Source organism: Poromitra crassiceps, assembly GCF_964638095.1.
Source record: "Poromitra crassiceps genome assembly, chromosome: 8".
NCBI classification, from domain to species: domain Eukaryota; kingdom Metazoa; phylum Chordata; class Actinopteri; order Beryciformes; family Melamphaidae; genus Poromitra; species Poromitra crassiceps.
In genome coordinates, this window is record NC_139629.1 from 22,930,958 (window position 1) to 22,948,400 (window position 17,443).

Consider the following 17,443-nt stretch of genomic DNA (forward strand, 5'->3'; position numbering starts at 1 on the left):
CCGGCTGAGGGGGCGTGTTCTGGAGGGGGCGTGGCGTCGGTGCATTCCCTCTATTGGCCAGACGCCACTACGTCATATACAACGTCAGACTAGTTTGCGGCCGTCGAGCATCTGGCTGGCCCCAAGTTATTCGGTATCTAACTTGGTCTATTAACTGCACGTGTTTTTAGCTCCGCCTGTGATTAGCAAGTGAAGATGGAAGAGGTAGCAACCTTACCTATAGTAGACTCCGATGATGGTGTCGACACCATGGCCAACTCTCCAAGTCCACTCATCATCTCTGAGTGCATGAGCTCGCCAGAGCAAGGCGACATTCAGGGCCTCCTACCGCCGGTCACCATGGCCAACTCTCCAGGCCAGCAAAGACCCAGCACCAGCACAGCAGCCACCTCCAGCTCCCTGTCATCATGCACCCGCCGAGTGAGGACCGTCACTCCGGCGGGACTGTCTCCAGCTGGCAAGAAGGAATACCGGCTGGCACAGAACAAAGAGGCCGTCCGTCTATGTCGCCAGAATAAAAAAGAATATGTTCAGCGTCTGGAACAACGCGAGGCTGATCTGGTGAAAAGGAACGACGCCCTGATGCAGGAACTCCAGACATTAAAGGCCCGTTATTGTTGTGTTTGAGCCAGGCAGGAGATAGCCTCGCATCAGCCAGGAGGAGAGGTCGAGGACTCGAGGGAGACGCCCCCCTCCCCTCTGCGAATGAAGCCCCCCCCCCCCCAACTATCATCTTCCTGTGCATCAATCAAATCTTTGCACTGACTTAAATCACAGAGCACTTTTAGAACTTTTATATTTTACTGTGGCCTTTGAATGTGATATTTTTTTATCAACTTTTGTATACATTGTTACTTGTTTGCTTGTAGCCTACTGACTTGAACAAAATGAATGTCCCTTGTGGACAATAAAGTACAACTAACTAACTAACTAGTTTGTGCTTGTTTGTATCGGGACAGAGTGATGACAGTGATGATGATGTCACTGGTGATGATGTAGTCTGGCAAAGGAGACTACTGATGATGGTAACATAGGGGGAGCTTCCATGATGGCCTTGAAAATTGTGGGTAAGGTCTAGATACTGCCAGGAGGATAAGTTTACTGGATAGGGAATCCCTACTCTTGTCTTGACACCCTGCCTAGTCCAGTGTCACCTGAACGACCCTGTTAGTTCATGGAGCCTTAACAAGGCCTTAAAACAGAAACTGCAAGTAGCACAGAATGAACTGCTGAGAGTAGTGTATAGGACTGGGTGACACAGGTCCCAGTTCCCTCGGCTTCAATGGTTCCCAGTAGAGGATATGTCGCATCAAAAGCATAGGATCTTAAATGGTAGAGTTACTAGCCACTTTGACAAGTTTCAGATTTCAGGGTGTGGCCAGGGCCACCAATGGCCACCCCCTAGGCATGCCCCATGTAAGGTAGGTAGTTAGTAGTTGTTAGTTAAGGTAGTTTCGTGTGACCTCATCTAAAGTGAGGGCTATCTATGCCTCACAAAGCATTTAAAAATGTGATGAAACACAATCATTAAATACATTATAGATTAGCTTTTTAATCAGGAATCAAACATAACTGTGTTTATGAATTACGTACGAATGCTTAGTAATGTATGAACAATGCTTTATACTACACGATTAATTAAGTAGCCTAGTAATACTTAACTAATGCTTAATAGTGTGCAGTTATTATAAAGTGTTTCCATAACATCAACAAACACCAGAAATGTTTAGTGTGTCAGCATTAACTGAGCTCTAAGTAAGTGGTAAGTATCGCTTTTCCTACAAACAAATATTATGATTGTGATTTTTTTTTGGGATGGGTCCCAAATGAATGTTTTGTTTATGTCTGTGTAGAATTGTTTAACTTTGAAAATTCTTGAATCTACAGGCCACCTTAAACAAGGTGTTACATTACGATTACGTTATGTCATTTAGCAGGCGCTTTTCTCAAAAGCGACTTAACAATCAACAGTAGTGAAATCAACTGTGCAACAGTCTTTCACGTCACGTGACGTCAGCATGATGATGCCGAGGGGGCGTGACAAATTGACATATTTTGACTCCCCGGGAGTGAGACCGGGTTGGGTTGGGAATACAGCTAGATGCTTATTATGTAACTAAGTGTGGTCTTTGACTGAATTTCAATCATGGAAGACCAACCTCTACACTCAGCATAGTTTAGAGCAGTGGTTCCCAACCTTTTCTGTCTTATGTACCCCTTGAGCTGTTTTGCCATGCCAATAGTACCCCCGCCCTTACTCATGTGTGTTGATGATTCTCCTAAATTAGTTCTATTAACCTCATATTAAACTTTTAGTAGGCCTCTAACACATCTGATTAGTAACTGGAAATCATTTGAATGACTCCCCTTTAATACAATTCTGACAGTTTTCAATTGGAAAAAGTCATGAGTTTTACCCAAGATCGGCCTATGAAATTATTTGGAATATTGTTTTTATCATTTTAGAAATAGATTGTAATCCCCAATCTATCCAAGTACCCCCTGCAATATGCTCAAGTACCCCTAGGGGTACACGTACCCCTGGTTGGGAATCACTGGTGTGTAACTCCTTAGTGACATCACTGATGACATCACAATTGCTTGAGTGACATCACTGATGACATCACAATTGCTCGAGTGACATCACTGGTGACATCACAATTGCTCGAGTGACATCACTAGTGACATCACAACTGCCCCTTCTCCATTTCCCAATATCCAATCATGATGATCCAATGATACTGGCATAACTCGATGAAAACACACTTCAGCATGAGTGAAAACTGAAACTTTGAATGCTGATGAAAATGTTGATCTACTCCAGGCACCTGCAAAGACTGCTGCCATCCCTAGAAAGGCAAAAACATAAGTTGTGCTACAAATGGGCCATATTTGTGTCATTGCTGCAAGTTTGTGTGTTGTTACGGCCTTCAAAGTATATCAACAAATGGCTCAACAGAAGACCAAAACATATTAAGGACGCCAGACAAAGGTTGCAAATTTGTAAAGAATATTTACTTAAACAAACCCAAAAATATTCAAAGTCACAAATCATACAAACCAAACAGACTGGAGATCTGGCCAAACTCAGCAAAAGGGCCTGGGCCAACCCCTTTGGGCCGTTGAAGCCAGAATAAACCTATAAACAAGAAAAGCTAGAAAGTAACAAAGAAAAGTTACTCCAGGAGCTGCTGTAGGCTGTGTGGGTCAGAAAGAGATCTGAATGCTCTCTACTCCAGCCTCCATTTAATCCTAGCCAGGGCTGGTCAACTGGGTGTTCCTACTCAGGTGATTGGAGCAGAAACACCAGAGGGAGGGAGAGAGAGAGTAGATGATCAGAGAGAGAGAAGAAGAGGAGGAGGAGGGTAGCTGGTCACATATGGTCACATAACAGTGTGTGAACCCAAACAGACCAAGATGTTACTTACTAGGTCCCCATTCCATCCACACATTTCAAAGGCTTAAAGGGACAGCTCACCCTAAAATCCAAAATACATATTTTCCCTCTCACCTGTAGTGCTATTTATCAATCTAGATGTTTTGTGTTAGTAGTCTGGGTTTTGGAGATATCAGCCGTAGTACAAGTTAGCAAAAAGTACAGTTATTAGAGATGGCAATTTTAGCAAAACTAGGGTATCCTACCTTAGGCTCGCCCGCTGCGCGGCCTCGCCTGCCCTATTGGCATGTGCAGCGCACAATTGCGCAACTTTGCATCACTGATGACATCACTGTCACTGATGATGTCACAATGCATAGACCATCAGTGATGTCGTGTGTGTGTGTGTGTGTGTGTGAGAGAGAGAGAGAGTGGGGGTAGGGGGTTTAAGTCTCAGAGTGGGTGGGCAGGGGCTTGTTTTACAGGATATGTGATCTGTTTTGTTTATGGATCAGATGGTATGTCCTGTAGGCTGATCAGATGGCGTGTGTCCTGTAGGCTGATCATAGGCCAGGGCTGCTGCTGGCCATTTGGGTGCCCCCTAAAGCATAAGCAACAGGGCGTCAAAATACGTCGATTTGTCACGCCCCCTCATTATTGCTGAGGCAAAAGCGTCGCCGATTTTTGGGGGTCCTGTTTGGATGTGCACGTTCCTCCAGCACAGACACCAACTCGTCCTGGTCTCTTTATCCCTGCTCGGATGCGGAGGACAGACAGACATCCTACAGACGCTTCTGCCTTTATGAGATTGATCAAATCTTAGTAAATCATTGGCTGTAGGCTATATACAGAGGTCTAGTGGTAAATACAGAGGTGGGTAAACTATCCAAGGTGAGTAGTTTACCCACCTCGTTTCCCCTCATTGATTGTTGATACAGTTGATCTGAAAATAGGTGAGTAAACTCTGCCTCGTTTAAAAAAGGTGGCAAACTCTGTTTACCCTCCACTATGCCCCTGGCTATATACAGTCTATGGTATAAATAGGTAGGCTTACAATAATCAAACAATTGTGTATGCTTATAGTCAAAGCTGCATAGAAGCAAAACTTTACATTTACATTCATACAGGAAACAACAACTTAACCAAGACCTTGAATTCCCCAATCCAAATGAAATATCATTATAAATCCATTTAAAATTAAGCAGGTATGGCAACAGGTGAAGTAGCTACTCAGATCAAACGTTTTAATGTGTAATAATAATAATAATAATAATAATAATAATAATAATAATAATAATAAAATCTATCTTCATTTAAAATCCTACTTATTGGATCCTGCAGGATTTTTACTTGAAATGATGAAGTAGCCTATTTTTACATTGTCATAAAGGATCTGAGTAGGCTACTTCTTCACTGCAGTCTGCAGGTCACAGTAGTATACTAGAAAACTCGCGCTCGATTCCTAGGCTCGCCCGCTGCGCGGTCTCGCAGTGCCCTCGCCTGCCCTATTGGCATGCGCAGCGCACAATTATTGCTCAACTTCGCATCACTGATGACATCACTCACTGTCTGATGACATCATAATTGCTCGAGTGACCATCACTGATCACATCATGGAGTGCTCGAGTGACATCACTCAGCGCACAATGGCTATAAACCTCACATCACTGATGACGTCAGTGACGTCAAGTCAAACTTTATTTCTATAGCACATTTCATACACAAGTCAACACAATGTGCTTTACATACTCTCAGTAGTGAGAGAAAAGTAGAGTCCGCACATTGCATATAGGCTTCACTTCCAGGACGCACACTGCACTCATCATCAGAATGAAGCAGGAAGTGACAGAGCATAGGCGATGTGACCATCACTGATGATGTCATAGACATGATATGACATCACAATTGCTCAAGTGACATCATCATTGTGACATCACATTACTGACCAAAATCATCACAAATCTCACAATGTGGGACCAAAATCGCAGACAGACAGATGCCACTTTGGCAAATTTTATGTGATGATGATGATGGTGGTGGTGGTGATAATAGTAAATGCAGTGTAACACTGGACTCTGGAGTTTGTCTGCAGTAACTTGTTTGTGCCGCAAGGTGCTGCTAGTTACTTAGATTTCTTGACAGCAGAGTGATTAGATGTGCAACAGCAGTCTGTTGTGTGAATCAGTTCTGTTATCCAGAAACAAACACAAGGATGCCTTCATTGGCCAATCAGAATTGAGTATTTAAAGAGTGAAGTAAAACAACTTACCGGTAATACAATAAGATGAGTTGAAATATAGTATAGGGAAACTGCATTGTTGTAGTAGGCCTAAACAGAATACAATTCACTGATGGAAGGCAAAATAGAATACAAGAAATAAAATAAAGTAATTTTAAGAGTATAAAACAATTAATTCACATTAAAACGTTGTCGTCTACAGAAGGCCATACACATGTAGCTACAGAAAATGTTGTGGCTTGTTGACTAGTGGAACAGCCAAGGTAGGCTATACAACATAATCAAAAACTTCATTCAACAGGTGTAGATTATGCACGAAGGGTATGTATGGATTATGTGCATTACCAGCTGCTGTGGTACTCCAGCTCCCATATCAGAGAAATGTCATGCAGTGTGCATAACACATCATTTATCATCAACTGTTCACATCAAATCACTATGATCAGCATAGAGAGAACGAAAAGTCACATTGTGTCTTGTGCAGAGATAATGCAGTCAAGAACTCTACCAGTGTGAGGTCAAAGGTCATATTTAACCCTCAGAAATTGACTGACAGCACCTTAACCTCCCAATTAACACAAGCATTTCACCATTAGCCTACAGTCCTCAGGAAAATCAACAGCCTAACTGCATTCATAATAGTTCACTTACTGTGAAGGGAGAGAGCACTCACTTGTTTACATACACTCTGCACCCTATTATATGTCATCTGCACCTCTGCACTCTCAGTGTAAAAATAATTTGCATGCGTAAATCTAAATTTAAAAGTAGCTAATTAAAAAAAACCCAAAGGGCAACATCTTAGATTTGATCGTTTCCATCCAACTCTGAAAAGATGAGATGACAGAGAGCTCAAGTTTAACCTATGTTTTGTATAGCTAAAGTACTGTTCATTTTTTTTAAGTAAAAGTACTGTATAGCCTATACACAATATACAAAAAGCTACTCAATTACAGACACTATAGTGGAGTAACATGACCTAATAGTGCAATTAGTTACTTCCAGTCTTCCACCCTTGAATAGCATGATCTCCTTTGTAACTAGTAACTACAGTAGTCTACAGTCACTCATTTTTAATACAGATGGTCCCCTTTGTTTTTAACCTGCACAGTAACATGTTAACATCTTAACCCTCTTAACACTATAGAAGGACCAGAATTCCATACTACTACAACGGTCATTTTGACCACTAGATTCCAAACTCCATACGCTCTCATGATGAATATCCAATTGAGAGAGAATGCATTCATTGTGTTAAGATATCTTTTAAAAAGGTGAAATAACACCAAAATGTGCATTTTAAGGAGTTTAAAGAAGCGCCAGAATTCTAAACTACTAGAGTGGCCGTAAGTCATTTTGACCACTAGATTCCAAACTCTATAATCTCTCATGATAAATAGCACAATTGAGAGATTCATGCATTTATTGTGTTAAGATATTTTTAAAAAGACAAAACAACTCCAAAATGTGAAAATATAGTCTAAAAAAAAGTCTAGAATGCTGGGAAATTCAGTGAGGTCAAAATGACCGCCAATTGTGTTTCTAGGTCAAAATTATAATATTTTCTGTGCATTTTGTGTAATTCATATAAAAACTATTTAAAAAATGACAATACAGACACTTTTAGGAAAAGTCAGGTACCAGCAGCATTGTATTTCTTTAATTCAACAAAGTTATTACATCTAAATTTCAAAAAGGTCAAAATGACCGATGTGAGCACGCTTACTGCACAGTAACATGTTAACATCTTAACCTGCACAGTAACATGTTAGCATCTTAAAATGAATGGAAACAAGTCGTGATGTGGGTGGTTAAGAGATTGTGTTTTGTGATACATATTAGCATATCTGTATAGCTACTTAATTCCAAACCTTTGCTTCTGAAATTGACAGGGCGCTAAGAAGGGTGAGGCGCGCGGCCCAGCATGTAACAGGATGTGAGCTGCCAAAACTGCAAGATCTGTACAACCAGCGGTGCCTCAGGAGGTCCCTGAAGATCATCAAAGACACAAACCACCCCCACAACAGTCTGTTCTCCCTGCTACCCTCAGGGAGGAGATACAGGGTCCCAAGAGCACGCACAAATCGCTTGAGGGACAGTTTATTCTCACAGGCCACGAGACTGCTTAACATATACAAATAGTGTAGTAGCCGTACTGTACCGCACTGTAGATGCTACCATCACGTATGACTAATGTTCAATAGTATGTTTAATTAGGTATACGCTATTTGCACCTAACAGAATGTTATTATGTTTAATTATGTTTAAAGTATGTTCATGCCATTTGCACTATGGGCAGTGAACACGCCACTGTCTGTGGCATGCCTTACTGCTTATTGCTTGTTGCCTCGTTTTTTATTTATATATCTTTTATTTTTTGCACTATGTTGTAACGGAGCCTACAGCACAAGAATTTCACACGTGATACTTGTACTACGGAGTGACAACAAAAATCTTGAAATCTTGACCTGTTCATACTGACAAATACAACATACTTGAAGTTGAAACTAAAAGTCAGCATCAGCACTTTTCTATACCTCCACCATCGAGTCCATCTTCATCTCCTCCATCCCCATCTGGTATGCTGCTACTGCCCCCAAGGACATCTCCAGGCTGCAGCGCATCATCAGCCGTGCTGAAAAGGTGGTCGGGTGCAGCCTGCCATCCCTTCAGGACCTACACACTGCCAGGATGCTAAAGCAGCCTCAGAAAATTATGGCCGACCCCTTCCACCCAGGACATAAAGTCTTCAGGGCCTTCCCCCATGGCAGGTCGACTGATGTCTGTACAGTACCATGGTAACCGAGAGGTTCTGGTTGTTACGCAATCGTAACACTGCAGTGTTAGGATTGCGTAACAACCAGAACCTCTCTCACAGGAACAGCTCAATTCTTATTTTTACCCCTACCCCTTGTTTTTGAAGGTCCGACCCCCCCCCCCCCCCCCCCCCCCCGAGCACAACAGCTCTGCAACTGAGGTCCCCCAAAGAACATTATTCCATGGATACTACCCCCCCCCCACCTTATATATCACTGTAAGGTGCTTTTACTGGACATTTTTACATGGACATTGATTATCCACGGACACTATCCCCATTATATACAGATCTAGGACTTACTTTGCACTTTATAGCCTAATTTGAGATTGTCTTCTCTTCTGTTTGATGTGATCGCTGCGCTACTTGCACTATTAAGTAAAAAAAAAAAAAAAGTAATCTGATTATAATGGCTTTATTAAAATATCTTGATCTTGTGCCATGTTGCCGACGCCGTAATGCATCACTATAATATCCCTCCTCTCCGTTTCTCAGGAAGGAAGCCCCGCTCACTCGGAGAGAGGCTTTACATAAATAAGGCGCACCCCTCTGTAGCGGCAGGATGGCTCTGGCTGGAACGGCTACGAGAGGGAGCCAGAGTCCATCCTGACAGTTCATCACATGTTTACCGTTTCGTTTCACAATCTACTAACAAAGGAAACACACATGTAACAGAAGACACCGTTAACATCATGTCAAGTCATGGAAATCACAAAATAGGCGTTGATATTTCATTTGGTTTGTCGACGGCTCGACGCTATAAAAAAAAATACACTGTTTGAATGGGAATCCCAAGCGCGTTATTTCCTGGTTACTCTTTTTTCGCCCCTTCCGGGTCACGTGACCTCGCTGCTCCTCGTGAGAAAAACATGATGTCGCCCTCTGGTGTTGAGTTGAGTGACAAATGCGTAATGTATCATTGTGGCAAAATGACGTGAACATTGCAGAGTGCACTAAATTAAATACAGCCCAGAATACATTTCCAATAAAAAATAATCATTAGTTATAGATTGAAATGATATGTTGGCTGATATGACGACACAGAGTATTTGCAGTGTTTTATTGCAATGGCCATCGTTGAAACTGTAAACTGTTACCATATTTATTGAAAAGTCACTGCTCTGGCAAAGACGGTGCCGTTAATTGCGCGTGAGACATTATTTTGCATTTGTCAGTGGGAAAATGAATGGGATTTCTTTCCTCAGTCATGAATGCAGCCATGAGGGGCGCTGTTGTCGCTTTCCAGTCCCATAAGCGGGGGAGTGAGAGGTGCATGAAATGGAGAAAAATGGCGGATCATGTGCAGGTAAGCAGAGGTTTATGTTTTTGTAATCAACTCATTATTGATATGCATAAAAAAATAGTCGGCGTACGGATTCAGACATTTGATTCATCGCGCAGAGCTCATGTGCGCCCAGGACGTGAAGAAAGCTCGCGTGCTTTGGCTGTCGGCAGTATTAAAAGGATGTGCCTGTGTTGTGTTGACTTGTGGCCTGTCATCGTGCAGGCAGCTTATTGCATTAACGTAGCTAGCTGCTGTTAGCTAGCTGCAAGGTTACTTTTAGGCGTGAAAACGAAAACAAAACACATATACCCGTGCATCATCACGTGGTGTATCCCCGATGTTGGGCACAATCGAGCGGAGTGCGCCGCCGGGCTCCCAGTGTATTCCCCCAGGTTATTTTAACGGAGTAAACAATAAAGGCATCCACACACATTCAAATGGACTGGCCGCGGACGTCGTTAGGGACGAGGGGGAAAGAGCTGTCATGCTAGCTCCAGTAGTGACGCTAACTGGCCTGAAACGTTTTGGCGCCAGTGGGTTTCGCCATGCAATTAGCTGGAAAAGCAGAGTTTTCATCGCTACATTTGAAGTTTGGTGACTGACTGACCAGTTGCGCTAAAACAAGACAGCTCGACCCCCCAGCAAGCTAGCTATGCTAACGTTAGCTTCAGCACACAGACGTCAACTTCTCCCGCCCGACCCCGTTTGAAATAATGTGTCGTTTTGTGTAACTGTTTTGTCTCTAACGTTAGTATAAGCACCTATTGCAATTACCACAACGACCATTCAAACTCGTGTGTACCTGCGATTTTGTCTCTATGTTATCGGACTATGTAAGCAGTGCCGCTTTCTTTAGCTAGCCAGCTAGCCTGCCTGAACGTTAACGTTAAGCTAGCTGCTTGGAGGTCTGGACTGGACACATGTTTTGGAGAATAGCTGCAGGGTGGAGAGGGCTCTATAGATGAAGTTACCTGGCAATATACAGGCTTCACATGTTTACGTTCTTCTAAAAGGCCCAACGGACCACAACCCATGTCCCAAACAAGACCTAAGTTCCAAACCAACTGCTGGATGTAATACCACAGCTATAGTGAAAACAGCCCCGTTCATAGCCTTGACGTTAGCCGCTGTGCTAGAAACCGAGAACTAGATGCTGAGCTGTGTAGCTCGAATTGAGTTATTATTACTGCAATATTTGTCGTAACTTTTAGCTACATGCAAATTGGTTTATTTGTTCCGTTCCAAACAAGGGGATGAAATATATTATTGAATAGTCTCCCACATCTTTTTCAGTTCAGTAACTGTAGTGATGAGACAAACTGTTTTGTGTTGTCATTAGGAACAGTACTGAAGTCTAACCGAAACCAAAATAACTATTCACATAGACATTATGTCAAAGTAGGGCTGGGCAATTATATCAATGATATTGTGATATGAGACTATATTGTAATATTGGTGATATGACATAAGTGTTGTCGCTTCCTGGTTTTAAAGGCTGCATCACAGTAATGTGATGCCATTTTCTCAACTCACTAGATTGTCCTAAGATGTTATGTTATTTGCCTTTACCCACTTAGTCATTATATCCACATTACTGATGATTATTTATCAAAAATATTGTGTAAATATTTTGTGAAAAGACCAATATCCTAACAATATTGTTGCAATATGATCGATAGATGTTTTGTCAAAAATATTGTCATATTTGATTTTGTCAATATCGCCCAGCACTATCTTGTTTTAATAATGGTGCTTGTGGCATCTCACATCTAGCTTTGACTTACAACTGAAGATTTTAGCCCACTTGATAGAAAATACCAAGAGATATATTGTGTATCGCCATTCAGCTTAAAATAGAGATATGATCTTTGGTCAATATCGCTCGCCCAGCTCTATTTCTAAGTTAATAGCCAAAGATGCGTGGCGCATTGGCTTGACACCTCATGGTTAACACCTGCTTCCCTGTACTGTAAGTGTTAATGGATGTAAAGTTTACAATGCATAGCATACCCATTTGAGCCCCAGTATCTTTGGTTAAAATGAGTCGATCAGCTAAACTGGCCTAGCTAATCCATGGCCCATGACTAGCCTTTCTACAAAGTTCCAAAAAAGATGAAAGGGTAGCACATCTAAATTTTCCAAGTCAAGGAAGTCTTTCCACAAAGTTCCGTGGTGTTACGTGAATCCGTTTGTAAGTTATGCACCGTTTTGTGATTTAACACACCCATTTCCACACCACCTTTTGGCCAGTGGGTGTGGAAAGTTAATCACTTGTAAGTTGGTCCATGCCCTCTGCTTTTCTGCCAAGTTTTCTGCAAATCCATTCATAAATGTTTGAGATATCCTGCTGACAAACAGACACAGACAGACAAACATAACCTCACTAAGTCTGTTGAGGCCCGGCCAACTCTGTGGCAGAGGTAATGAAGCATTGTGGTGCCTACAAATCATATTCTCCAGACGTAAGGGAACATGCTTGTTTGGTACAGATAAAAAAAATCTGTACAAAATAAATTTATCTGTATGAATACATAAATAAATCTGTAAAAATAAAATGCGTCACGTTTTTATTCCTCCGCCAGCGATAGCCAGGCCGGAGGCATTATGGATTCGGGTTGTCTGTCCGATGTTCGTTAGCGTGATATCTGAGGAACGCCTTGACGGAAATTAATAAAAATTTGCCTCAAACGTCGAGTTAGACTCGATGGACTGATTAGATTTTGGTGGTCAAAGTTCAAGGTCACTGTGACCTCACAAACGGCATTCCAAAGTTCGTTAACGCGCTATCTCAGGAACGGCTTGACGGAATTCATTCTTATTTGGCTCAAACATAGACTTGGATGCAAGGATGAGCAGATTAGATTTCAGTGATCAAAGGTGAAGGTCACTGTGACCTCTCGAACGCCATTTTCATGCTCGTTAACGCGATATCTCAGGAACGCCGTGATGGAATTTCTTCCAATTTGACTCAAACGTCCACTTGGACTCAACGATGGACTGATTAGATTTTGGTGGTCAAAGGTCAAAGTGCAAGGTCACTGTGATCTCACGACCGCTCGTTTCATGTTCGTTAACGTGATATCTCAGGAATGCCTTGATGGAATTTCATCTAATTTGCTTCAAACGTCCACTTGTACTCAAGGATGTGGTCGAAGGTCAAGGTGAAGGTCACTGTGACCTCTCGAATGCTATTTTCAAGCTCGGTAACGCCATATCTCAGTAACACCTTGACGAAATGTCTTCATATTTGGCTCAAACGTAAAAATCTGGACAGACATGCATGTCGACTGCTCACTTGAGGGTGGAGGCATACAGTATACGCGGTGCAGTTGTTCTAGTTATGTTTATTTTTTCCAGTGAAAATTAAATACAAAAATTACCATTCCCACTAAAATCCTATTGCATGTCGCCGTATCTGTCAGTGTAATCGCAATATGATTTTCTTTCTTTGTGCACTGCAGCCCTATTACTTGTTATTACATTCCCATCTGATCTGATTAATGCTTGGTTTGTGAAGTAAATACCAGTTAATTACAATAATTGATTATATCCTCTATAGGCCTAATGTAGGCTTGGCATGGCTCAGCAATATGGCAACACCAGCAGCACCAGCTCCATGTGAGGCATTACATTACATTAACATTACGTCATTTAGCAGACGCTTTTGTCCAAAGCGACTTACAATATCACAATTTGTCAACAGTACAGAAAACCACTATGCAACACAATCAATGACAGGCATCAGAGGTGCAATGAATTATGGTCACTGTAGTTCACAAGCAGATTTTCAGTGCATTGACAGGTTTTTTGTTTTATTTTCAGCAATCATTGAGCAATTGTTTTTCATACATGAACTGAAAACACCAGATTTGAACCCAAGTAAATACAAGTAAATAAATATGCTTTGTCTGTGTGCACTGAGTGTGCACTGTGTGTGTGTGCACTGTGTGTGCACTGTGTGTGTGTCATCTGTATGTTGGATTTAGCAAATCCCAACCAGTTCCCAATAACGGTGGTAGGACATTTCTTTCCGGTGGCCATGCTAGTTCACTTTGTTAGCATGCTAAACTAACATCCTGTCCCTTATTGTAGTGAGTGAGGTCCCCGATAGCGGAGGAAAACGTGAAGTTCATTCATTCATTTGTGGTCTTCTGCCTATGCCAGCATTGGGCAGAAGACAGAGGGGCGCCCTGGACAACAATTTAGAATATCCAGTCCACGTGACCTGCATGTCTTTGGCAGTGTAGGAAAATAATGTAAAACATATTTTGTGGGCAACTTTTGCCCCCACGGGCTAAAGATTTGGAGGGCACTTTAAAAAAAAATTAATTGAATTTGAAGCTTTTCTTCATGCAGTAACAAGCATTGAAACCTTTTCCTTGTGGGTGAGTGTTGCTGTAATATAGACAGTTTAAGACCATTTCTACTACATTTCTAGTGTTTCTAGAGCTACTGGGTGCTGCACTGCTGTCAGCTGAGCCTAGAGCTGTTCTGCTCCAGTGCGGTGTCATTCTTAAAGAGACAGGTGCGGGTAAAAAAATAAAATAATAATAATAATAAAACTATTTTCGACTTTCAATAATAAAAGTCGATCTTGATAATAATTATTTTGATTGGATTTTTTTTTTTTTGGAAATTCGTTGCCCATCCCTATTGCCTAGCACTGCAACCGTCGGGTGCTGAGTTTTAAGGTCATCATTGACGAGGTTTTGTATTTGAGAACAGCGTTGCAATATATCTCTTTTGCATTTTTGTCTTTTAGTGTGTAATGCTCCCACACTGGACTGGGTTTTGCTGTTAGCCTATTTTGCTAGCGCCATCTGAGCTCTGTTTCCTCCTACTTCCCTCAGGTGATCAGCTTCTCACATGACCACTCCTGTTGCACACAGTGTGAGCTCTGGAGATTGAAGTGATATACAATGTAGCAAATAGGCCTGTTCGATTTGGCCTTAAAATAAAATCTCAGATTTTTTTCTCTCAAAATTCGATTTTCGATTCGATTTTTTAATACTACCATAATTCCATAACCATTTGTTGCCCTGGCCTGCACAGCTCAAAAAAGATTTGCTCTCATAAGTGAGCCAATTTTTTACTAGGAATGTAGTGCTAATTTTCAAGGCTGTGGCCATTTTCCCGAGTTGTTTTGAACGCAACACTGAAAAATGACCACAGCGTTGAAAATGACTCATTTTAAATGAGCACGGCATTAAAAATGAATTGAACGATTGAATTCTGTATATTTCGCACACGTGCACCCTTAGTGCGTTTTACAATTCGCACTGTTTCATTTTTAGTAGCAAATGCGAGTGAACTGTCGAGCCCTGGCTGAGTTGTTGATCTCGTAAATCGGTTTGCAGTGTGATGATGCAACCTTCATTCTATAGGGCAGACACAGCATAATGCACTCTTATCTGTGCCCAGCAGAGTTGTACTCCTGGCGGTTATCTGCTATCTGTAATGTATAGCATACGCTCCGCACCTCGTCCCTCATCTCCGGGACGTCCTGCCTTGACCGGGATAGTGGGATAACCCTCTTCCTCACCTCAGTCGCTCCTCCGTCCATTCACACACCGCCATTCAAATAAACCACGTCTGTACCGTCCGTGACCCAAGAAGACGGCCCACCACCCCGGCCCCGCCCGGACCTCCACCTCTCCCACCAGCCCCCTCCTCTTCCCAAACCTGATGCCCCCCCACACTTTCGATCGGCAGTTTATCAGTAGCTAGCATCGCACTGTGACTGTGCATGACTCAGCACTTTTTCCTGCCTGCAACATGGGTGCAACTGAAAACCACGGAGGTAGGCTAAATGCCCTTCCAGCCTGTGTCCTGCAAACCTTCAAGCTTCTTCATGCTGGAAGACGGAATACAAATCATAAATGCATGCTTTATTAGGCCAGTCCTATATATATATATATATATATATATATATATATATATATATATATATATATATAGATATAGATATATATATGTGTATGTATGTATATATATATATATAGTAGGGGTGTCACAATATATCGTCCCACGAAATTTCGCGATAGTAAAACGTCACGATATGTATCGTTGAGATGAAATCTCATATCGCAAAAAAAAAAAAAAAAAAAAAAACTTTTTTTTTTTCCCCCCCTCCAAAAAATAGACTAAGAAACGTCTTTGTTTGTTGAAGTTCAATGTGTGGAAAGTAGTTCAGTTGAACAAGTCTCTGAAGAGACACATGAGAAGTTATACAGGAGAGAAACCATTCAATTGAGTTTCTGGCAAAACTGTTTACTTGACAGGAAAAACTGAAGATGCATAAAAAATAGACTAAGAAAAGTCTTGTTGTTTGAGTTTGAAGAAAAACTGAAGATGCATAATGAGAATTTATACTGCTGAGAAACCTTTTAGTTCAAAGTAAATCTAAGTGACGGTGTAACTCATTCTATTTCAAGATAAGCCTTATCTCCAATCTCATGTTTTTTCTAGTTGTTATTGTAATAACAATTTCCCACAACAGCATGTTTTGTATTTGTGCATTTCAAATAAAATACTACTTTTCCAGTCATATATTGTCATTATTCAAGTTTAAAAAAATATTGTTAAAATCGTATCGTATCGTATCGTTATCGTGAACCCAGTATCGTGATACGTATCGTATCGTGAACTGAGTGTATCGTGACACCCCTAATATATAATATATAATATATATAATATATTATATATATAATATATTATATATATAATATATTATATTATATATATAATATATGATATCTATGTAATATCTATAATATCTAACAATCTTCATGCTGGAAGATGGAATACAAATCCTAAATGCATGCTTTATTAGGCCGGTCTGAGGTGCTCTGAGAGGAGGGCCAGTTGTAGAGAGGCATCTGGCTGCAGGGGGGGACTTTGTGATGAGTTATGAGCTCCCCAGACTACTCACTCTGTCATTTCACTTCACATACTGTATCTCTAGGCCCATAGGTTTTGAAAAAATGGACGGAATCATGGAATTTACTAATAAAAAATTGAACCAACTGTAAAACATGAAATATTGTAGAATTTTCCTATAATTTTTCAGAAATTGATAACGGTAGCCAACCTCCTCTCCGATTATGTATCAAGAGATAAGGCAAGCTATCAACTCGTTAATGGTGTAATTGTTACACCATTAATGGTGTAATAATTATTACACCATTAACAACTTGCCTCCATTGCTCTTGGGGAGAGGTGGAGCAGTCAAGTATGCTGAGCCCAACTACATTACAGTTTGATAGTTTTCAATGAGAGCTGAAGTGAGATGTCTTCAGAAAATGCAGACAAAATTCAACATTAGTGTATTTATGAACATTGAAGTTCTGAGGTAAGTTTTTGTGAGGTAATTTATTTAGCAAGATATAGCTGCTGTCAGATGGCCCAGTCATCAACTGCTTATAGCTGCTGTCAGATGGACCAGTCATCAACTGCTTATAGCTGCTGTCAGATGGACCAGTCATGAACTGCTTATAGCTGCTGTCAGATGGACCAGTCATCAACTGCTTATAGCTGCTGTCAGATGGACCAGTCATCAACTGCTTATAGCTGCTGTCAGATGGACCAGTCATGAACTGCTTATAGCTGCTGTCAGATGGACCAGTCATCAACTGCTTATAGCTGCTGTCAGATGGACCAGTCATCAACTGCTTATAGCTGTTGTCAGATGGACCAGTCATCAACTGCTTATAGCTGCTGTCAGATGGA

General features: G+C 41.4%; 1 protein-coding gene across 4 annotated transcripts in view; it reads left to right on the plus strand.

Annotated features, from left to right (window-relative positions):
• The first annotated feature begins 9,697 nt into the window (after positions 1–9,697).
• The window catches only part of xpo7 (exportin 7), a 61,147-nt gene continuing 53,401 nt past the window's right edge, over positions 9,698–17,443 (plus strand). For all 4 annotated transcript variants that reach the window (XR_014552921.1, XM_083640905.1, XM_083640906.1 and 1 more), the window contains exon 1: positions 9,698–9,736. Coding sequence is in view for 3 of the 4 variants with exons in the window: in XM_083640905.1 (XP_083497031.1) it covers positions 9,704–9,736 (33 nt within the window). In the remaining variant the exon portion in view is untranslated. The remainder of the gene's footprint in view (positions 9,737–17,443) is intronic.